Genomic DNA, 22,863 nt, shown 5'->3' with positions numbered 1-22,863 from the left:
TGAGATTTTAATTTGCAGTTGGAATATCTGACCTTGCTTTTGGTGCAGAAAAACAGGCTCTGATTTTGTAAGGCAGGATCGGTATCGCTGCTTTGGTTTTAGTCTTCCACCAGTTCGTTGTATTCCTGCTTATTTTGTCAAGGCTCAGTTGAGTTTGTTTTGTTTTGGTCAAGGGATTTCCTCACACAACGCCCATGATCCGAGCAACCCACCAGCTGCAGGGCATGATGATGCGGCAGGCGGTGCGGCAGCCCTGGTAGTTGTAGGGCCACGGGTGGTAGCCCATGAGGGGCTCGCAGATCCGCTGGCACTGGGTGTAACTTCGCCGGCACTCAATGCAGCACACGCCCAGGTGATCCAGCATGGGGTCAAAAGCCATGCCTTCACCTTCCACCTGCTGGAGTGTAAAATATTAAATGTCATCCCAGTGCTCTCATTCTCATGGAATAGCAGAATACATCCATGCTCCCGTTAGCCCCACAAAGGGTAAAACCTGCAGTCTTGGGCTGTGGAAATTGACAAAACTCCCACTAAGTGTCCAGTGCATCTTGCTTTATTATTTTTTCTTTTGACTTGCTGTCTTTGGCAGAAGTGTAGAACTGGTGCGATCACCCTTGTAAAATGGAAAGAACAGGCAGCTCTAACTTCATTATTTTTATTCTACTGTCCTTGCAAAAGCTCAACAGTAAGCAACAGTAAGCTCCTCCCAAACTTTACATATTAGTGATGGAAAAGATTTCAAGATAGTTGCCTGAATCTTTCATGTAGGTGAGAATTCCTGAAATATATGATGTGGTTTTTATTATTAGCTTTAGATTCTGTATTTTAATGCTTTTTACAGCACTTTTAGGAAACTATTAGTCTGGTCCCCTGCAGTTTTTAGAGGATTTGGATCTTGTCTCTGAGTCTGGTTCCTCCCATTGTACCACACTTACGTGCATTGTTGACAGTGAGAGTTTTGCCTGTTCTGTAGCTGACAGTAAGGAGTTAAATGGAGCAAAGCATGCCCAGAATACCTAAAAGCCTTTATCCTTCAAAATTCCTTTCCTCATTTCTGGGGAGAAAAAGGTAACCTGATACTCTGCTTTTGGAAACTTGGGTTGTTCTTTGCCCATTGGTGTTACTTTAAGAAAAGCAGCAGTAATGCACAAATGCTGAAGTACCAGTCAGCTTTTTACCTGACCATTTGTCATTCATTTTTGGAAAGTAGCAGCGCAGCAAAACAACTGACACAGAAAGGTACCACCCCTTGTCTGGGCTTCTACAGGACATTAGTGACAGCTGGGTGTTTTTGGGGATCCCAGCAACTCCTTCCCAGTCCTGAGAGCAGGGAGGATGTTTTCTTGGTCAGGAGTCATCCTTGAATTCAGATACCTGCACCATGAACATTACCTGAGCTCACTGTCCAGGCTCCACTTAGAGTGAGTAAAGAGAAATAGCTCTAGGGAGGATTCACTTCATCCCTCAGGAACGGCCTAGAGCATAATTAATGGTGCTTGTCAGCCCAGTGACTCAGTCTCTAAGAAAGCCTGGTGATAGGCATCAGTGCAGTAGCTGTTGGGGAGGGCAAACCCCGCCCTGCCGGCTGAGGGAACTCTGATGGCTGTATCTGTCTGGCCCTTCTCCATTTGGCCCAGCTGCCCCTGGCTGGAAGAGCACACCTGTGGCAGTTGTTGTGCCTCCAGAGGAGGCCTCATGGAGATGGTCACGTTAGTGGCTGTGAGGAGAAGCTACGTTCCAGTGCCACTGCTGTTTTACTGACCTCGTGAGAGAGTCGATTTAGATCCACTTTATTTGGAGTGATTAATTTAAGTTTAATTAAGGGATGTCAACTCGGCAGAATGCTGTCACAGTATAATGATCTCCTGCTGTTGCATAAATGTCAAGTCAAAGCTGGGACTTACTTCCAAAGCAGGAGGCATTTATCTTGTGACAGTGTTGTATTGAAATGACTTACTCCTGCTGCACCAAATGGTGGGTGTAAATTGTCTGGCGCTGGTGCAGCAGACTGGAAGGTGCCTCCTGCGCAGCCAGTGTTCCTGCAGCGTGGCAGAGGTGTTGGGACGCAGCAGGGTGGCTCCTCTGCTCTTTCTGGGAGCTGCTGCTTCTTGAAGGGTGAGAACAAGTTTTATGACAGTCATCCTCTACCCATTGCTGCTGTCTCAAAACAGATTCTTCTCTGTCGGGTTACTGCTAGTCTAGGATTGCTTACCCTCATAGAGAAGATGCCGAGAAAGAAATTTGGCTGAACCTTTATCTCTTTGCACGTAGATGCTTCTGCTGTGTTCCCCTGTAGCAGCCATGTCTGGTACTAATTTCTGTTTGAGAGCAAAGCATGTTTCTAGCTACTGGACTCTCTTCACATAGTAAATGATGGGTCTCAGCTGTCTGATCAAGACCAGCTTTGGCTTGTTTCTAGAAGGTGCTACCCTTGTCACATCTCCAGTGCTGTTTCCATATGGATCTGGAAACCTCAAAAAGCAACTTGGCATCAACTTCCCTTAACCTTGTGACCTCAAGCACTTGAACTGCTTTCAGACTGAAATCTGAAACTGGGAGAAGAGGACAGAGGGAAGACATTTTTGAGCTTCTTAGGTTTTTTACCAGTCTATTATTTCCTAGAGAAGCTGAACAAAGACTGTGCAGATAGGGGAAAAAAAAATTTACAAGCCCCACATAACCGGTGTTACCTGTCCAACACAGTCCTGAGCTCTGAAGGAAGATTACAGTGCAAATACTCACATTGTATGGGTTGTCTGGATTAAATGTTTGATCAGTTTCTTGTCCCATTGGCCTGGTTTCATTAGCCTGGTGGCCAAGCTCTTGAGTCAGCTGCACGGTGCGTGACCTGGGGTTTACTTCTTCAGAAGCAGCTTCCAAATCTTCCTCATCAAAGTTTGGTTCTGACTGGCGTTTGTTTCTCTTCATTTGTCTCCTTTGGTTATCTGAAGGAATAATCACCGAGGGACAATCTTATCTTGAGTGTGTCATTGCAGTTACCTAATATTTCAGTGATTTCTTTAAATATTAAAAAAAGGAGAGGATGGAGGGCAGAGAGAAAGCCAAAACTGTGCCTTGGCAAACTTGATGTGCATCACCATGGGAGCTGCTTGCCTTCCTATCCAGTGCCAGTCCAAAGCAGTGTGATTGCCTTCCCCCCCCTTCTCTCCTTGAGGCAAAATTTGAGATTTGTTGGGATTTTTTTGATCCAGTCTCTAGTCACTAACCCAGATACTAACCCAGCAGCAGTTTCCAGCACTAGCAAGACCAGCTGTTCACATCTCATTTATTTTCAGAAATGCTTTTATGGCGGGATGGTGCCCTGCCCTCAAGGATATCTGGTTCTGGACAGCTTTGATACCGCTCTTTTGTTGCCTAGTGAGATATGCAAGATCATGAAGGGAAGTGGAAAATACTGGTAGCTTGGGTACACAGGTGCTCTAAAATGTGGTAATTCTTTTTTCACATGTGTTGTCCCACCCAAGTGTTCTGATATTAACTGGACCAAGGAGGAATAAATATTTTTGAGCCTTCTCTCCTCTTAAGCCTGGAAGTTACCTGGAGAGGTTGTCATCTTCCTGGTGACTCCTGAACACCTTTGCTAAGCTTGCCTATGGGCCCCAGGTTCTCAAACCACCCACCAGCTGGCTTGCCTAAAGCATCTTCCTTCCACTCCACTGAATTCCTCTGGGGAAGCAGGGTAGAAAACAGGACAGGCTATGGTCCCAAACTCCTGGCCAGTGTTCCTGCTACCTGGTGTCAGCTGCCTACACATTAAGGGGGCTAGTTTAAGCTGTTGCCTTGTCCTTCTCTAGAAGTAGACTAACCTCTCTGGAAATGTTTCATTTCCTAGCAATTCACCCACTTGGGCTATGCAAATTGTCTGAGTAAATACAAGGATGGAAAATATCTAGGGGATAAACTCCAAACCCACAATCTTGGCACAAGCCCAGGAAGGCATGGCCAAGGGAAGAAAGGAGTCTAGTTTCCCAGATGTGCTAGTTTCAGTAGCAAACCTGATGAAGGGAAGGCATTTAGATGAAGGGAGGGATAACATACTTTTCAAATAAAAGAAATGTTACCTTTGGGATATGTTGGTCGCAGCCAGAAAATTGGAAGATCCCTGCAAAGCTCTAGAATTTTGGGGCTTAGGAAGCTGTTATGCTTGATAGGCTCATCTGCAGCCACCCAGATAAGGGAGTTTTTGTCAAATCTCACAGGCATGATTTCATCTTCCTGCAAATAGAAGAGCATAAATCCTTTGCTGCTCAGTGAGCAGTCATGTGCCTGCTCGCTGCTAATTCTTGAGCACTAAACTGTATAATTATCTGCTGCAACTAATACCGAGCATCCTTCTATGTCATGAATGTGAAGGAATCGTGCTGAGCCAAAGCCTGGGGAAAGGCTGCCTCCCCTGAAATTAAGGGCAAAGCCACTGTCAGCTTTGCTGGGGCTGTGATTTCACCCATCGCTCCTGGAACGCTTCTGCCCCGTGCCATGAGAGTGGGTGATAGACGTCTTTCAGCCCAAAGCAGCAGAATTTCAGGTGGTAGAAACCAAAGTTCTACCACCTTCAGCAAAGCAGCAATGAAATACCAGCAAAACCCAAGTCCCTCATCTTTTCTTATGCCCTGTTCTCATTTGACATACTCCCAATATATAACTCTGTTTACAATGTGTGTATGGGGGGTGAGGGGAGGAATCTTGATCAAAAGTTTTAGAGAGGATTATAGCTTGAGAACTGCTCCAGCTTCCAGTTTTAAGTCAATGTGATCGGTCTGATTAAAGGTCTTGTCTGGTAAAAGCAATTCAATTGACCAAAAGCTTGAAGTGCGAGTTAAAGGAGCCTGCCTTTTTGAAGTGTACCCTGCAGGTTTTTGGTTCATATCTTCAAAGTAATGTAGGAAAATGCCAGTGATTGATTCTTTAAAGTTGTTAGTTCAAAGTATTATTTTACATAAAATGTGTAAGTATTTTATAGCAACGGTGAAATATTAAAAGAAAACTAACTTTTGAATCATGAAAAACAGCATGATTTCAAAGTTGAAATTCTAAATTGCTTTCATAAAAGTCATCAAGACTTGTTATATAACTGACAAGATCAATTCCTTCCCTTGAGTTGTTGTTTCTTTAGTGTTTATTGATTTATTTTGTAGGTCTCAAGTAATTTAAGTTTGCTATCCAATCTGTCTACTGTTCTTTATTTATATTCTCCCATTTAAGCTTTTATCAACATCAGAAATATCTGACTCTAATTTTCAGAAATAAAAATATCCTTTGTTTCTGTTTGAAATGATCCTGACTTGTGAGCCGCCAGAACTTGGGTATCTATAAAACTCATTTTACTCAACAATTTTTGTAGGTAGTGTTGCTGATGCCCATTGCAGGAAAACAGCATATGCATACTTTTTCCTAAATATTTCCATATCAGAGAGGTGACTTGGCCCAGAAAAATAAATACTACTTTGCCATTCCTGTAGTACATCTGGCCTGGAAAATGGAGTGACAGGGAAAAGTTAATGTCTTAGTGGTAGCACTAAGCTGCTTGGTGCATGCGATTCATTGCAACAGTCACATAGGTGATGCATCTTGGCAGAAGATGCACAAAAAATGGGACAAGGAAATAGTTTTAATGCCGGTAGAATTAGAAATAAGTTTTTGATTATTTAGGATAATGTCTTCAGGTCTGTGACTTTGTTTTTACAAAAAGATGAAAAATTCAAACTTTGACTTCAAGCAGGAGCGCTAATTAAGTCAACGCCAGCTGCCTTTTATAAAATAAGGCAAGGCAGGAAAGATGGAACTCTCTTTCTGGAATTTGTGCAAGTTCTCTTTCCCATCATGGGGAAAATCTTGCCAGCTTCAGAGGCTTTGTAACATTTGTCAGCCTTTCTGACTATTAGGAGAGATCTTTTTCCTCTTAATTTTAAAGCAGATGTTCAGCAGTCACAGCACCACTACAGGGAGGTGCAGCCTTAACAGCGCCTCTCTCCCCACTAATTGTATCTTGCTTTTATTCTCCCAGAAGCAGAGCAGGCCCAGGGAAAGGGGCTGTGGATCTCCTGTGCTCTCCTGCCAGTGACTGAGCCTCCAGCAGCATCCAGGCTCAGCTGGACTCAAGTCACTGGAGCCACTCCTGTGTGAGCAATAATGTTTGGGGATCTGAGGCTCTGGGAAACTCAAGCTTTGAGCACATAAAACAGTCAGCTTTGTGGGCAAATGTGAGGAGGTTTGGTGGTATCTGGGTGAGAACTGCAGCTTCTGTGCTGGTTGTGATGCAAATTCTATGAAATTTAATTAACATGTAAAATTAAGTTTTATGCTAAGTAATATTTTTTAAAATAAATAATTTCTTCTGAGTTATTTTAATTTTTGCCATATTTTCCACAATTCCCTTTACTGACTAGAGTGATGGAGTTTATGCTTCTGCTCAAGACTATTGATAGAAATCTCCTATCTACCACTGTCCTCCTTTGAATTAACTTCAGCAGCTGCTTCTTCCAGGCCCTCCCTTCCAGCCTTGTGCACAGCCTGGTCTCAGGCACGTGCTCTTGTCACAGAGATCTCCTGTGGATCTGGCGGAAATCAGTCTGTGGCTTCCCCACTCACTAATCTGCAGCCTCTCACAATGTCCCTGGACACAGTGACATGTCTGACACTAACCTTGTTTTTCTTACCTTTCAGGGACTTCTTGCAACCAGTCAATGAATCCCAGCTATCCTACCCTAACCCTACCATGAGCCAGAGTGGCTTCCAAACACCATTTTTATTTGTATTTAAGTACCTCCTTTAGGCTCCCTCTATGCAAAGATTAGTTTTAAAAAATCAACAAACTACCCCTTACCAGCTCAGATGAGAGGCTCGCTTTAGCCATAGCATCAACTTCAGGGATGTGAGCTTTTGGCTGAGCTTTGATGTAACACTTTTCTCCTTCAGCAAAACGGATCCCAGTTATGCCCTGGAAAAGCAGAAGGCAGGGGGTTGTGCACAGCCCTCCAGCTCCTCACCACCCTCAAAAAAATGCCTCAGCTCTGCTAAACTTGCTACTGAATTTTCAGTCTGAAGGTTAACCTTATTTAAAACCAGAAGCAATAAAATGCTCTTCCCTTCATCATTTTAGCTTCACAGTTTTGGTCAAATTGGTCTAGAAGTTTTTGCTTGATTTCTGAAAGTGGGGGGGTGTTTTATGTAAGTGCTTCCATGCAGGCTGTAGGCTACTTGGAGTAGCTCTGTTAAGGAATTAGTTGACATGATTTGAACTGTAACTTAGTACCTAACGTAGGCAGTCTTGAAATTGTGCTAGCTGGTGGCATGGTACCCTTGTGACACAGTTTTACAAAAATGTGGGGGCAGTTTGGTTCAGTCTGTACAAGTAAGTGACTGTGACAGCAAAGGGAAGTTTGTGACGGGCAGTTTGGTGCAGAAATCTGTGTGTGGGACTTCATCTGGCCTACCAGGGTGGAATGCAGTTGCATAAACCATAGATGTCTAGCTTTAAGCAAGAGAAGGCACAAGTCTCCTGCAAGTCCTGGGACGCACCTTCCCAGCCCTGTGCCAGAACCTTGGGCATCAACATCTTGCCGTTGTCTGTAGTGTCTAGGTTTCTACTGTAGGTTTTGGATAACCATAAAAGAGCTCTCTTCTACATTATAAATTTAGATACCTCATTGTAAATGGCAAAATTTTTGTGTTTTTCATGTGGTTTTCATGTCAACCACCTAAATATAATTACTTAGTGCCCTTTAAGTTGTGCTGGTTTTCTGCCTTGCCTCTAGCTGCTAGGAGAAAGGGGTGTGGGTGTCAGCATGACCCCTCTCATCTGCCTTGAAGGGGTACCATGGATGCCATCGTGGGCAGCTTTGGGTGCCACAATGGAAGACATTAAACTGTTAGGGAGTGTCCAAAGGAGGGTACGGGACTTGGTGAAGGGCCTTGAGGGGAAACTGTATGAGGAGCAGCTGAGGTCACTTGGTCTGTTCAGCCTGGAGGAGACTGAGGGGAGCCCTCCTTGCAGTTACAGCTTCCTCATGAGGGGAAGAGGAAGGACAGGCACTGATCTCTGCTCTGTGGTGACAGTGACAGGACCCTGGGGAATGGCCTGAGGTTGTGTCAGAGGAGGTTTGGGTTGGGTATCAGGAAAAGGTTCTTCAGCCAGAGGGTGGTTGAGCACTGGAACAGGCTCCCCAGGGAAGCGGTCACATCACTAGCCTGGCAGAGACCAAGAAGTATTTGGACAATACTCTCAGGCACATGTTGTGACTCTTGGGAATAGTCCTGTGCCAGGAGTCAGACCCAATGTTCCTTGTGGGTCCCTTCCAACTCAGCACGTTGTGATGTAGTGCAGCATGAGATGGATGGTACTGGGGCACCTGAGCTATGTCCTGTGTGTCTGCAGGTCCTGTGTAGCTGGACACAGCCCCTTCACAACAAAATGACTACAAAAAACAGTGAGAGAGGCAATGGCTATGCAAGGATGGGTGCATTAGGACATAAGGCTTTGTGGTGTACCAGGTGTTTTAAGGAATACCCTATATTGCCAAATATATTTTAAGGAATACCCTATATTGCCAAATCCAAGCCTTCTCTGACCATGCAGTCATTTCAGCAGGGCCAGTCAATCCAAAACTGCTAATGTAAATGCCAGTCTGTTGGAAGAACATCTCTTCAGTTGCTTTCTCCTTTGTGTGCATTCTTGACTGAAAATCCAAGTGGCATAATCCCTTTGCTGAGGTTGTCCCTGGCCCTCTGTAATTACAAGCAGGTACCGTCCCTGGGAGGTCCCTTGAGCTGGTTGTTGTTAGGAGCTGATTTGTAACCTGGTTGTGACAGGCAGTATCTCACAGGCAGCAACACACGTGGAGGAAACGTGAATTCAGCATCTCTCCAGTGGACTGGTGCTTCTGTGCAGATGTGAAATGGCAAAGGCAAATGAAAAGAGCTCGCTGTGGATGCTCTTACTCAACTGCTAATAATGTTGCTATGGTGATGCTAATGAGAGTTGCATAAAGGCAGAACCACAGCTGTAGGGAAAGTTGGGGGTCCAGCATCTCCTGGCACAGATTTGTTTGTTCTTGCTGAAAAGCCAAGGAGCTGGATTTCCTTGCCTTTCTAGATCCGGCAAGGGAAAAGTGGCTGCTAGGCATCTAGCAGAGATGCTTCCTAGCAGCAGCATCTTTGTTTTAGGTGCTGCTTTGACTTGCAGAGGGCTTAACTCTGAAGCTGAGTGTTTTGCACCTGAGAACATTTAATTGCAGGCTCTGGGCCCTGTGATGGCTTTGTGCAGCATCGCATAGATGTGCCTTAGTAGCTCAGGACAGCTCAGAGACCTACTCTATCCAACTGCTGAGCTCTGCTGAGGTTTGGTGTCTGTTAGTCCAGGCTCTGTGCTGAGTAGCCACAAGTTGCTGGGGTGCCTAAGTGTGTTTGCTGTCAGCACAAGTGGCCCAGCACCTGGCATTTGATGCACAGATGCATAAAATGTGCTAAATGCCTCTAGCCTCTGCCATGGGGAAGAAACCAGGCCAAGCCGTGGAGAGCAGCTCCCATCCTTGACCTCAAGGCAAAGGAAGCTCCCCAAGTCAAGCCGTGCAGCGTGGTCTCTCCTCGGTGTCTCCTTGGCAGTATTGACCCTCTGCTCCTCAAACAGGGATGTCTGGGGGAGGTATTTCTGCCAGTTCAAACCACATGAAATCATGCTAGGGTTGTGTCACAGCCTGACAGAATGTTTTTCTAGTGAGACCCCAAGGTCACATGTCACATTTCTGCTCAGTGGTTTGAAAATGCAAAGTATTTACATGGAGTCAAACTTGACGCAGCCTAATCCACACCACTTCCTGGAGTGGTACCTGGCATGGCTGATCTCCAAAAAGCACTTGGATTTCTGTTTTGGAGGAAACTGCCAGTCTCCCTGGGAATGCAAGCCAGGAGAGGTTTGTGTGGATGGCTGGAGACTGGAACCTGAGACTAAGTGGGGCCGAGAAGTCAGGGCAGAACAAGGTGTCCTTAAGAGTCCAGTGCTGGAGTGTGTTACATGAAGGACAAGAGTGGCACTACTTACGATCTGAAAATCATGGACTTCAACTGCCTCTTCACTCCCACTTCCTGTTTTGAAGGTCTCTAAGTTGTTTCCAGCATCTATTTCCATTGATCCATCTTGTACTTTTCCATTAATGCTCATAGTATAGTGAATGTTGTACACCTGGAATCAATAAAAGAGCGGTAGCACATGCCAGTAATTACTTATTGCCTTCCTCCTACACCAGGCAATGGGTCAATCTGATTATCATATCCCTATTTAGCTCCTAAATTTTGCTGCTGCAGGCATTTGATAACCCTCCAGTGTCCAACACTGCACTGCTTCAGCCCTGGGGCGGGCTGGCAGTGGGGCAGCCAGCCCTGAGAGGTTGTTTGGCCTCCCTCCTTGGAAGTTTTCACGGCCTGACTGGATAAAGCCCTGAGCAACCATTTCTGACCCCACAGCTGTCCCTGCTCTGAGCATCAGGTACGGCTAGAGACCTGAGATCCCCTTTCCAGGGAGTGCTTATAGTTTTACTTCAAAACCAATGTGGGGTGAATCCACACCCATGTTCACTCTGACCTAAAAACCTTCTTCTAGGACATTTTAGGAATTGCTTGTTATGCTGGCATGATCCCCAAAGGACAGCAGGCGTGAATGTCCTACTCTGAAAGAGGCCAAGCCCTGTTTATCTCTTGGGATGTTCTGCTGAGGCACAGGAAAACAGGTTCCTCTTGAATACAAACACACTTCGCAGCTCGTAATGGATGTGAACTTTGTTTAAATTGGATGTGAGGTTGTATAGGCTCGTATTTTCCTTGTCAGCGTATTTGCCCTTATCCTATTTTCAATGAGGAGAGCTACAGTGTGGTTTGTATTTTCTGGAGGACCACAATCTGTGGAGGGGTTTTGTGATTCTCCTGTGCAGCTCTGCTAGAAGTGCTGCACAAGCAGTTTATTTTGGGTCTTAAAAAAGCCCTTACAGCATTTTAATGAAAAATTTACACTGACAGCTAGGGACGAATTTCTTCTTCTCTCACCTTCACTGAGGGAAGTCTAAGGTGCTAAAGATTTATGGTTCCTCAGTTTTACACAGCCACTCCCATATTTCTGCTTTCTAGGACTCCTGTTGAACATGATCCATAAAACCTGACCAGTGCATGTGGTCTCTCCCTGATAGGGGCTGAGCTAGAGTTGAGACTTTGATAGCCCTGTCAGTTAGGGAAGAATTTAAAGATATAAAATAAAACCAATAATTTTCAAATTGTGTTAGTTTTTAAAAATTAATTACCCTGGATATAATTTTCACAGTTGCTTCCTAAATATTTGCAAGTCAAGTGCAGCTTTCTGAGTTTGAAGGCAGCTTGGAAAAATAACTCTCAGCTTTCCCAGTGTCTTCATCTAGAGAGCAACTTTGAAGCTTAATGGAAACTATGAATGTGACATATTTTGTATGGCTGAATTAAGATGACAGGAGCATTAAAAAAGGGAAGCATTGTCTTGTACTCCACAAATGCACCTACCTGCTCAGAGCTGAAAGCACTGTCCCCTGCCTATGCCACCATTTGCATCCTTCTCCCTTTTCAAAAGCCCAGGGAAGCACACGGTTCTTGCAGCACGTCTTAGAGATCGGCAGTGTGTCCTGTCTTTTTGCTGTAAAACCTTGTACTTTTCTTTCTGATTATCTGAATTATCCCTATGTGTAGGGGTGTATCTCACAGGGCCACCTTTGCTCTGGCTCCTGGAATTCACACAAGGCTCTCCTTGATGGGGGCTGGCATGTGGCCAGAGGCAGTACAAAATTTCTTCCAAAGTAAATTCAAGGGTAGTAATTTAATTTATGGAGAACGGTACATTCATGTGTGTACCATCATGTTTCAAATATGTTTTAAATACAAATTCTGTGTAAACAGAAAGAAAAGTTAATCTGTAAAACATGTTATAAGGCTCTGAAGTTTGGGTCTATTAACTGATCACCAGCTTCTGTTTAATTCTTTGCAGAAAGTGTTTCTCATGTACCCCAGAAGCTGTAAATAATAAAACTTAACTTTAAAAATTGCTCCACAGCTGCAAACCTAAGTGGACGCATAGCCATACAAAGCACCAGAATGAATGGTGCCTATTAATGGCCTAATTCTAGCATTACATACTTGAGGGTCCAGGTAGAATCTGCACTGAGAATGAAGATGCTATGAAAAAAGAATTTACACATTTCAATGTTTTTTTGTCCTGAGAGCTGGAGTTTGCCCAGGATGTGAATCCCCCGGGACTTGTTGGGGTTTGAGTTCACTGAGGATTTGTGAGCAGAAATCAATGTACAGTCTGTGCTCTCAAAGATGTGTTTCGTGTTTGCTAATAAATCTGCTTCCAGGAAGCTCCATCCACACAGCCACCAAAGACAGCGATTATGGGTTTGAGTTTTTAGGTGTTTGGGATTTTTGAATGGGAAAAAATCGACAGGTCTGCTTAAAGACCTCTTTATAGACCTCGCAAAGAGCGCTTCCAGCCCGTGCCTCTCCGTACGTGCGAGAGCTCCCCGCCCTCCCGGCCCGGGTGCGGACGTGCCCGGGGCCCGGCCCGGCGCGCTCACCTGCCGCTCCGTGGCTTTCCAGAAGTAGAAGGCGCCGATGGCTCCGGCCAGCAGCAGGAGGGCCCCGGCGATCAGCACCGCGGCCCCGGCCTTCAGCAGCCGCCCCGGCCCGGGGGGCGCGGTCGCCGCGTACGCCTGCGGAGAGCGCGGGTGGCAGCAGGGACAGGGCAGGGACCCCCGCCCCGGGACCCCCGGCCGGACCCGATCCGACCCGACCCCTTTTGTCCCGATCCGTCCCGTTACATCGCGAGCTGTCCCGACCCCACCCGTTCCCCACCGTCCCAAACCAACCCGTCCCGTCTCGACTCGCTGGGTCCCGTTCCACCCCAACTCGTGCCCACGCGCTTTGTCCCGATCCCACCCTGTCCCGCCCGGTGCCAGCCGGCAGCACTCACGGGGGGCAGGCACAGCTCCACATCGTCGGGCCCCACTCGGGCGATCGGCACCTTCTCGGAGCCCTCTGCCATGGCTGCCGCGGGAGGGAGACCTGCCCGGGCTCGGCCCCGGCCCCAGCCCCGGCCCCGGCGGGGCTGCACCGCCCCGGCCCGCCCCGCTCCCAGCCCCGGCCCCGGCCCGCGGGGAGCAGCACCGCCCAGCCCCGGGCACAATGAGCCCCTTGAGCTGCCCGGCAGCCGGGGGACCTCCCTGGGGCTGTGTCCTCCTGCCCCATCGCCGTCCCCTCCAAGCGACCCCTGGGTGTCTTATCCAGCTTCCCCTCTTCCCGAGGGGGTCGAGGGTGTAGGGGACACGCACCCCCGCACGCCGTGGCGGACAAGAGGGGTGCCCCGTTTTTTTATGACAGACGGCTGTCATAAAAAAACCCCATCTTTTAAAATAGAACAACGTGTTGACTGATTTTTTACACTTGCCACAGGAATTTACAGGCGCTGGAGCTGACAAACTGCTGGTCAGTGACTGCTCCGCAAAACACCTCGCTGACTGGCACAAGCCAACAGCCTCGGCTGAGCCCCGTGTCCAGGCTGGGCACAACCATTCTAATATTGTACGTGGCAAGCTTTTAAAGGCTACAACTGGCTATGTGTGTCTCTCCACATGTCTGTCCATGTCTGTGTTTCCTTCACGCCCCTTATGGATGTCCTGCCTGTACAAACATGCACATGCCTGTGTGTGCATGCTTTGATGCTGGAAAATAAACTGCGCTGGACCCATTTGGGGCTGATGGTGTCAAACACAAAGCACAGCATCCTTTGTAAGGCTGGAAACCGAGACACAGACACCAGCTGCAAAAGGAGTGTGATGGGGGGGTGGGTCTGAGTTGTGCCCCATCCTGCCCTGCCCTTCTTGCTCATTGTGCCAGCTCCAGTTACCCAGACAGGCGGCAGTGGGGAGGGTTCACCTGGGGAAACCCTGCTGCATGGGGCCCCATCTTACTCCAGAGCAGGGCCTACACCAACCAGCTCTGCTGCAGCAATATTTTTTTTCAAAGTATGTGTCTCTACTTATATTTCTCTTCCCCTATTTTCTCCATTTTGCTCATCTGGCAGGTTGTTCAGTTACACACTACTGACATGTTCCCCCTGCCATCTTAGAATTTCTGGCATCTGGATAGTGAAAGCCGGCTGATGACCTTGTCCCACTATGGCTCAACCCACAAAAGGAAAGTCTGGCCCCCACTGTTGATTTCCTGCACCTGACTCTCCTCTGTGCCCCACTTCATAACAGCAAAAATCTTTGTTTTTCCATGTCTAAATCCCCTTAACTGTGTTAACCAGTAGTTAAAAACCCATCATCAGGCACTGCAAAAGCAGAGAAAGCTCAGGCTTTCCTTACCACCTTGTGTTTGCTTGCTTGGGGACTGAATCCCAGAGACATACAATTCCCATTTTCCTCCCCTTCAACCTAAATTCATCCTTTCCGTCGATTACTGTCGTTAACAATCAGACCTTCAACCAAAATTTAACGGGCATAGTTGCTGCTGAAAATAAACACAATCACAGCTCATTAAATCAAAAGCAAAACCCACTGTGCAACTTCCTAAACTAGGACATATTCCAACCCGCTCTTGAATGACATAGTGTGGTAGTTCGGGCTAATAATAAGATTATGATCCTCTTCATTAGCAAGTATTTTGTTACACCAAAAATCTCATGAATGGATATGTCTATCTTGGCAAAATGTGAGAATCCCAGCCTTTGATCTCAAACCTTCATTTAGCATCTTTGCTTTAAAAAGGCAGATTTATTTTAAGGTCCCTGTGCTTGTCTCCCATGGGAAAATGTGCCAGGGAAGGAGTGCTTGCCCAGGAAGAGCTGCTGCTCACTGGGGTTCAGCTTCTTTGAGCTGCTTCCCTGGGACTAAGGAGAGAAAGCTGCTGTGCCTCCCATCCTGGCATGAATCTGAGTGCCCAGTGGCTCCTTTCTTGGGAGGTGACTGGAAGGACAGAGGGAGGCTGAGCTATTTTGTCTTGCAAAAGTGTGGCTGAGGCTGCCCTGACAAGGACTGTTAGCAGAGACACTGCCAGTGGAAGAATGAATAGGTGGAATTCTGTGCTGGATATTCACAAATATGGCCTTCACTCCAGTGCTGTGTGGTGAAATGCAATATTCCCCCTGGAGCACAAAGGATAGAGTGGGAAGGCTCACCCCCACCCTACAGACGGGGCAGCAGTGGCCCTGGCAAGTTTCGGCACGGGCAGGTTCGAGCAATTCCAAGCAGTGGCGCCAGCTGCAAGCTGACCCACAGGGATTGGTGCCTGGCTGCTGCTCCTTGGCAAGCTGCGGTGTGAGATGGGTCCTGCTCACCTGGGGAGGTGTGGGTGGGAGAACCAGTCCTTTGGGAGGGAGCTGTTCTGCCTAAACCCTGGGAGAGAAGCTGGGCAGCATTTCCTCCTCAACTCAAGGTGCAAATACTCCGAGTAATCCTCCAAACATATTTTTCTCATGCAGGGAACAATCCCAGATTATTTTTTTCCCAATTCAGAGCATCACTGCCTTTTCTTCTTTTGTTCCATAGACAGAGGAAGAGCAGCATGAAATTTCAAGCAGTTAAAAAAATTGCTCCTGTTACAGGGTTCACAGCTTACCACCTCTAGCTAACCCCTATGCTCATGCTTTGCCTTTTGTGTGGGCACAGAGCTGTTTTCCTTGGAGGGTGCAGGGAGTGCATCTTTTACCATTTGATTGATTAGGTGACAAGGGAGAAAACAGGAGTTTTTAGACAGATGCAAATCTGTGCAAACAGCTCTGCATTCAGCAGCTCCAGACTCTCGCTGCAGAGTGCAAAGACGATTGCAACAGCCACTGTTTGCAGGGCTTAGGACAAAAAAAACGTGACTTGCCTTTCACTGGCTGAACCCTTCATTTGCAATAAAGATGATGGTGATAGCAGTGTCTGAGCTCAGTCTCCTCTCTAAATAACATGTGTGTGCTCAGCTGGATTAAGCCAACTTCTGAGGCTGGAAATCATAATAACAGTCTTTTACAGGACAGCCTTTCTGGTCGTCTAATACTATTATCCTCTGGGCTGAAAAGCATTCCAGAGCACTTGGAGTGCTACGATGAATGTGAGGCTGTTTAGCTGATAGTACTGGCTTGTCTCAAGGAAGCACATTTTCTCATTATTTTCAAGTTTAAAGAAAAAGTTTAGGAGAAGAAATAGAAATATTAAAAATGAGAAGGATTTGGTCATGCCGTGTGCCTTCTGAAAGTCTCTTGTGGTGCCTTATGCATTTCATCTTCATTTTCTAAGTGGTCTGAATAGTTGTTTGAACTCCATTATGGCCTGAATGAAAATGTGTGAGGGTTACTGAGACTGGGCACCTGATTCACTGCTCTGCTTTTCCATGGCTTTACACCACCATAACATGGTGCCAATTCAGGGTCCACATACTTGATGTCTCTTCAATAATAACCAAAGTCCTTGGAGGAAAAAGTCCTACAGAAAAAGAAAATATTGACTTTAGTATTGTGGTGGGCTGACCCTGGCTGGATGCCAGATGCCTGCCAAAGCTGCATCACTCCTCTCCTTGGCTGGACAGGGGACAGAAAATATAACAAAAGGCTCATGGGTCAAGATAAGGACAGGGTGAGATTAGTTTGATTTAGTACTAATCAAATCAAATCAAAGTAGGATGATGAGAAATTAAACCAAATTCTAAAAACATTTTCCCCCCACCTCATCCTTCTTTCCAGGCTCAAACTTGCTCCTGATTTTCCCTCCCTTCTCTCTTGCAGTGGTGCAGGGGGACAGGTAATGGGGTCCGTGGTCAGTTCATCACATGTTGGCTCTGCTGCTCCTTCCTCCTCAGGGAAAGGACTCCTCAGACTCTGCCCCTGCTCCAGTGTGTGGTCCCTCCCTCAGGAGACAGTCCTCCATGAGCTTCTCCAACATGAGAACTCCCCATGGCTGCAGTCCTGCACAAACTGCTCCAGCCTGGGTCCCTTTATGGGTTGCAGTTTTTCAGGAATGGGCTGGGTCCCCCATGGGGTCACAAGTCCTGCCAGCAAACCTGCTCCAGCTGGGCTTCTTTCTCCACGGGGCCACAGCTGCTGCCAAGAGCTTGCTCCAGTGTGGGCTTCCCATGTGGTCACAGCCTCCTTTTGGCATCCATCTGCTCCTCGAGTACCCCCTCCCACTCCTTCATTGACCTTGGTGTCTGCAAGGCTGTTTCTCTCACATATTCTCACTCCTGTCTCCATTTGCTGTTTTGCCAGCTTTTCCTCCCCTTTCTTAACTCTCTTACCCCAGAGGTGCTACTGCTGTCCCTGATAGACTCAGACAAGGCCAGCAGCACATCTGTCTTAGAGCTGGCTGGCATCAGCTCTGCTGGACACTGGGGAAGCTTCTGGCAGCTTCTCACAGAAGCCTGCCCCACGGCTCCTCTGCTCCTAAAACCAGTTATTTAACTTGTGACAGCCTAAGAATTTTGATAAACTCTAAAGAATCTTGCTGGCAGTGAGGCCAAAGGATGAAAACCCACGTATGTTTGTCATCATCATGGCACTCATCTCTGTGATGTTCCTGGACTCTGCTGCTTCAGGGATGCTCACTTTTCCTCCTCTCCTCCCCTGCTGCCACAGTCATCCCTTCTCTGACCAGCAACTCATGAAATTTCAAACACCAAAAACATTGCTTTTCCTGGCAGGCTTTGAAATTCTCCCCGGAAAGCCCTGCAAGGTCCATGCTCTAATGCTACTCTCTGGAGAGGATGAGCATCCCTGTTTGCTCTGTTTGGGACACATCTCCAGCAGGAAAACTCAGTGCAGCTGAGCTAGCCCCAGGATGGCCTTAAGCATGCTCGGTGCAGGATCCTGCTCATCCCAATCCTCCCTCTTCTCTCCTGTGGTTGGGTGAGGACATATGGCCTGCCACAGTTTGCTCTTCCTCACCCCAGGACACTAAAGGCTGATTTGTTTTTCTTCAGGGCTGGCTCCTATCTATCCATATGTCTCCATCTTATTCTTCTTAATTTAGCTAGTGGCTGTGCCTTCTGTTTTCCTTGAATTAAAGAAATAAAATAAAATAACTAGCTGTGATTACATGCTTTCATTCCTACCTTTAACGATGTGGTCTCTTTTGTAGCTGTTCTGCGCAAATTGCTCATAGGCTACTGTCTTAACCTCCAGCCACAGCTTCATGCTTTGGAGGTAGTTATTATCTTAAACAACTTGGTAGCATCAATCTGTTTCTTTCCCAGAGGCTTCTTTACACTTTGATGAGAAATCTGCTAAGTCTCTTTTTGCTTTGTGGCAAAGGCTGAGCCTTGCTTTCTTTTTTTTTTTTTTCCCTCACCCAAAAGCACCCATGAATCAACTATATTTCTCTTTTTCGATCTATGGGCTACTCTCCCAATAATTTCATGACCTGACTTTAGAGAATATTTCCAATAAGATTGTCCCACAGGCGTCTGCAGCAGCAGAATGTTTTTTACAAATTCAATCTCTTGAACTGTGTATTTTACTCACCCTTCTGACAACGCTTTAAACATTTTTTTTGCTCTTATCACCTCAGTGAGACTTTTGAAGGAGGTTCATTCCAGCAGATTTAAACCTTATTCACCTATTTTCTGTTCTATTGTTTTGTCTCTTACATCAGGCTTTTTTTCTTTTTAGCCAATCTACAATACTTCTTTCCCTAGATTAGGTCTTTTTACTCAAAAAAATATTTTTTTCCCTAAATGCCCTCCCTCACATCAGATTTCATAAACTAAGCCTAGGAGAGTGAAAGAACCATGAAAAATTTTAGTGCTGGGGGATTTTTGTCTTCACAATGCTTTTCTTGAGCTTGCTGGCCCTCAGAAGTGACCGTGAGATTACCACATGTCCATCAAGGTACCAGGACCTCTGTTCCCTACTAAAGGCTGTGAGAGCTGCATTGCCTCTAATGACCTCTGTGCTTCGGTTGGAATGTGGATGAGAAAAGGGGTGAGTTCCTGCTGAGAAGTCCAGCAGACAGTGCTGGGACTCCACTTTCCTTATGAAATGAAGCACTAGCAAGAACAACAATTTTGGCCTGGCTGGGGCCAAATCTCCTATCTCAAAGATGTTATTTGGTAAGCCTGGGGCAGCGTGGTTGTCATGTGTGTCCAGTGTGGACCGCTGAGGGGAACAAATGCTTGAGAAATAGCATGAAAAAAGCTGTGGACCTTTCACCTTGGATGGCTTGGAAGAGTGAGGGATGGAGGGAGGAATGGCAGCCTGTGGCCCTGGAGGCCAGGTGAGTTTGGAGAGGGAATTATGAGCTGCTGGGAAGAGCAGCTGCAGCTGCCTCCAGGATGTCCAGCACATTATCAGGGCTCGCCCCACAGCACCACAAGCAGCCATTTCCATGGTGCTCCCAAATCCCAAAAGGGGAACTGTGTATTTGCTCTGGGCCATACATGACATGGGGGAGAGCTGAGGGTGGCAAACACCACCACAGGAAACCCTTCTGACTGGAGAAGGGGTGGCAGTCCCTTTGTCCACCAGTTTGTCCTCCGTGGGGTCCTGTGACTGCGCACCTGGCTGGGGGCACACTGGCTGGGGATGGGCATGGACTTTTCCCGCTCCTCACCAGCCAGGCTTTCTCGTGGCTGACAGACCTTCTGGTTGCTGCCTCAGGCTGTTTACCTGTCCTTGCATAGTATGTCAGGGAGAGCAAGGACCTATCATCAGGGCAGTTTTGGGGCTGGTTTGGGGGATAAGAACAATTAGCTCACAGAGAGCCAGATAAATGGCTCTGTAGCATCGTGCTGGTGGACAGAACTGCCTTGCAGCTGCTCTACCTTCCTGTCTTCTGTCTCCTGCAAACGTCTCTCCGCCATCCATGGCCTTGGTGGCCCAGAGGAGAGGCTCGAGGTAGCTGATTTCCTGGCCTCTGCCCATGGAAAGCCAAACCTGTGGTCCTTAGCACACACAACTCCCCTTTCCTGCAAGGAGGTAGGTGCAGCTGCCCCAGAGTATCTTGTGGCCACAAGGGAAACCTGCCTTCCATCTGGGATCAGCAAGTGGCTTTGTGGGAGAAATGTTCTCCGTGCAAACTTGGCCTGATGAAAAGAGCTTTGTTGCCTCACTGCCTCAGCTGATTGGTGCTGAAGAAACCTGGCCTCCAGCTGTGGCGACACAGTTTTAAAGGCGGAAGTGACTGGCACAGCATTTGCTCCGTGGTCGAGATGCAGCTGGGTGGTCCCTTGTGTGATGAATTAGTTAATGTGTGAAGAGCTCTGAGGAGGACGTAAAACACTGAGCATTTCTAGTGCCTTCTGAGGATAATGCATTTTAAAGATCAACTTGGGTTTGCCTGCAATGTGATTTGTTTAATTATTTAAAGCCTGTTAGCATATTTTCCTCAAGGGATGGAAAATCCTCAGCAAAAGGATCCTTACATCAGAACACAGGTCGCCATTGTATGCTGAAGGTTTGTGCTCACACCCAGCCACCAGCACTGATCCCATCATGCTGTGCAAATACCCACATTCCCAACTCCAGAGGATGCTTCATTTCAGCCTTTTCTTCACACCTACAACTCACCAGTCACTAAAGGGCACTTTGTGAGGCAGCTAGGGTTATAAACGGTAGGTACCTGCTATGGAGGAGGCTCTGAAAGACAGTTCTCAACCTCAGCCCTTTCCAAGCCTGTGCTTGGCGGTGTATGTCTGCATGGTTCAAGGTGGGATAATATTAACACAGAAAGAGAAGTGCACCTGGGATTCTTGTCAATGCCCAAGGAAGAGCTTTTTGCTTCAGGAGTGTCATCTCCACATGGCTGCACAGTGCAGGACTGCATAAGAAGGCGCAGAGCAGGTTTGGGAGCAAATGGCCTTGCCACGGGACTAAATTAAGTGGATCCCAGGTGCTCTTGCTCTGTCTGGAAACAGTTTCTTGCTCAGTTTTGCTAAGCCCTCTGTGACAAATGGCACGTACAAAGCTGACTCCACACTGCTGAAATCCCAAGGGATGGTGCCTCTCTTCTTCATTGCTCCCCACCTTTAAATGACAGCTTGGAAGCTCTGGCTCCTCTATGCCACCTAGAAGTCTGACCTGCAACCTCCCACTTAAGAGGGAAAAAGCTCTCAATTGCTCCCAACTTTGAGAGAAATCACTGTGTTTTATGTGAGTAGATGTGTGTGTGCACTGGACCGGGTGAGGTGGTGAGACAGGATGTCTTGAGCATCACTGTCATACCTGGAAGGTGTTACAAAGCAAACAAGCTGTGCCAGCACCTCCTTTCACCTCCTTCTGTTGCAGTGAGCCACGGGTGCTGACAGTGGTGCCATCCTGACTGCGGGACAGTATGGAAACATTTTGGATATGGTGTGAGAGAGTACTAAGGCTTTCCTGTCCTTGGCATGGTTCATGCCAGCTTCTCCATGAGGGAAGAGATGTCACCTGTCTGGCAGCTCAGAGACTTAGAGAGTAAGCGGGACCTTGATTCCCCCATCGAGGACCGCACATGGCACCCAGTTTTCCCAGCACTGCTCGGTGCGGCAGGCGCTGATGTACCTGGATACGGGAGCTGGCACCACGTTGCCTTGGTGTGCTGGAGGCTGCAGCACTGCTTTCCTTCACTGCAGCACAAATTGCAGCACAGGTCTTAGATTTGTTCTGACATTGTAATGGGGGACCCCAGAGACTGAGCACTGTTTACGCTGGCAAGGCTTGACGTCCTCATGGCATTTGAGCTGGGTCACCGCAGATTCAAATTGTTGTTGATTTTTATTTTGTATTTACCCACAGAATCTGGACTCAAGGCTCAACTGGGGCACAGTGGATAGTTTCCACGAGGTCCATCCTTCAGCCAGTTTTACAGCTGAGTTGGCTGAGGTGCAAAGAGGTCAAGAGCCCTGAGTGAAACACACCGAACAGGAGGCTCATTAAGGGCTGAACTCCAGACCCATGTTCCCAGTCCTCTGCTCTAATCACCAGGCGAGACATGGGAGAGCCTCATGGGGCTGATGCTGATGAAAGAAGAGTCAACAGCTTTATTTTGCAGCTTTATTAGCAAAACGATGTAAAGCCAATGTGCCTGACTCTATTATTGAACCAGTAATCTCTGTGTGCTTACATCCAGAGCTTCCCAGCCGTTTAACTAGGAGACTGAACAATAAAATATGTTCGGTCTGAAATGGCTAGAGCAGAGGCAAAGCAGGAGGTAGGCTGTCTAATTGGAGAAGTTGCAGCGGGATTCTCACCCCAGGGGTCTGTCCCTTAGGATTAATGGTTTGCTGACATCTGGGTTGCGTGGCACTGCTGCCTTGCCCTGGGTCCCACCAGGACTGATGGCAGGGAGCCAGAAAACAGAAAAATAACTCCCCAAACTCTTACAACAGGGAAGATGAAGATTTTAATGCTGTCAATGTGGAGGCTGTTGGGAGAAATACCCTGAGACATATGGGTGTGGCTTCTCTTGGCTTCTAAAGCCACCTAAGGAAAGAGCAGGAACAGGGAAATACAGGCTCTTCTCCTGACACCAGGGGTTGTCCCAATAGAGACAACCCCACTGTCTTTTCCCACCCAGTTTTAAAAGCCTGAAGGTCTTATGTCTTACACTCTGTTGAGGGATCTGGACAGGCTGGATTGATAGGCCAAGACCATTTGTAGGAAGGCCAAGTGCTGAAGATCCTGCCCTTGGGTCACAACAACCCCAAGCCAAGCTACAACCTTGGGGCAGAGTGGCTGGAAAGCTGCCAAGCAGAAAAGGACCTGGGGGTGCTGGTCACCAGCAGCTGAACATGTACCAGAGTGTGCCCAGGGGGCCAAAAATGTAGATGGCATCCTGGCCTGGATCAGAAAGAGCGTGGCCAGGAGGACCAGGGCAGGGA

The 22,863-nt window shown here is 47.4% G+C and overlaps 1 protein-coding gene across 1 annotated transcript; it reads right to left on the bottom strand.

The window, feature by feature from the left end:
* Positions 1–181: 181 nt before the first annotated feature.
* Positions 182–13,072, bottom strand: CNMD (chondromodulin; the record flags this gene model as incomplete). Its single annotated transcript, XM_084227035.1, has 7 exons — positions 182–397; positions 2,743–2,945; positions 4,083–4,236; positions 6,845–6,958; positions 10,058–10,198; positions 12,606–12,740; positions 13,001–13,072. 7 exons carry the CDS (start codon positions 13,070–13,072, stop codon positions 182–184), a joined length of 1,035 nt encoding a protein of 344 aa, XP_084083161.1.
* Positions 13,073–22,863: the final 9,791 nt, after the last annotated feature.

Source organism: Fringilla coelebs (genome assembly GCF_963513975.1).
Source record: "Fringilla coelebs genome assembly, chromosome: 2".
NCBI lineage: Eukaryota > Metazoa > Chordata > Aves > Passeriformes > Fringillidae > Fringilla > Fringilla coelebs.
Note: the sequence above shows the minus strand (reverse complement) of the source record. Positions and strands in the feature narration are given on the sequence as shown.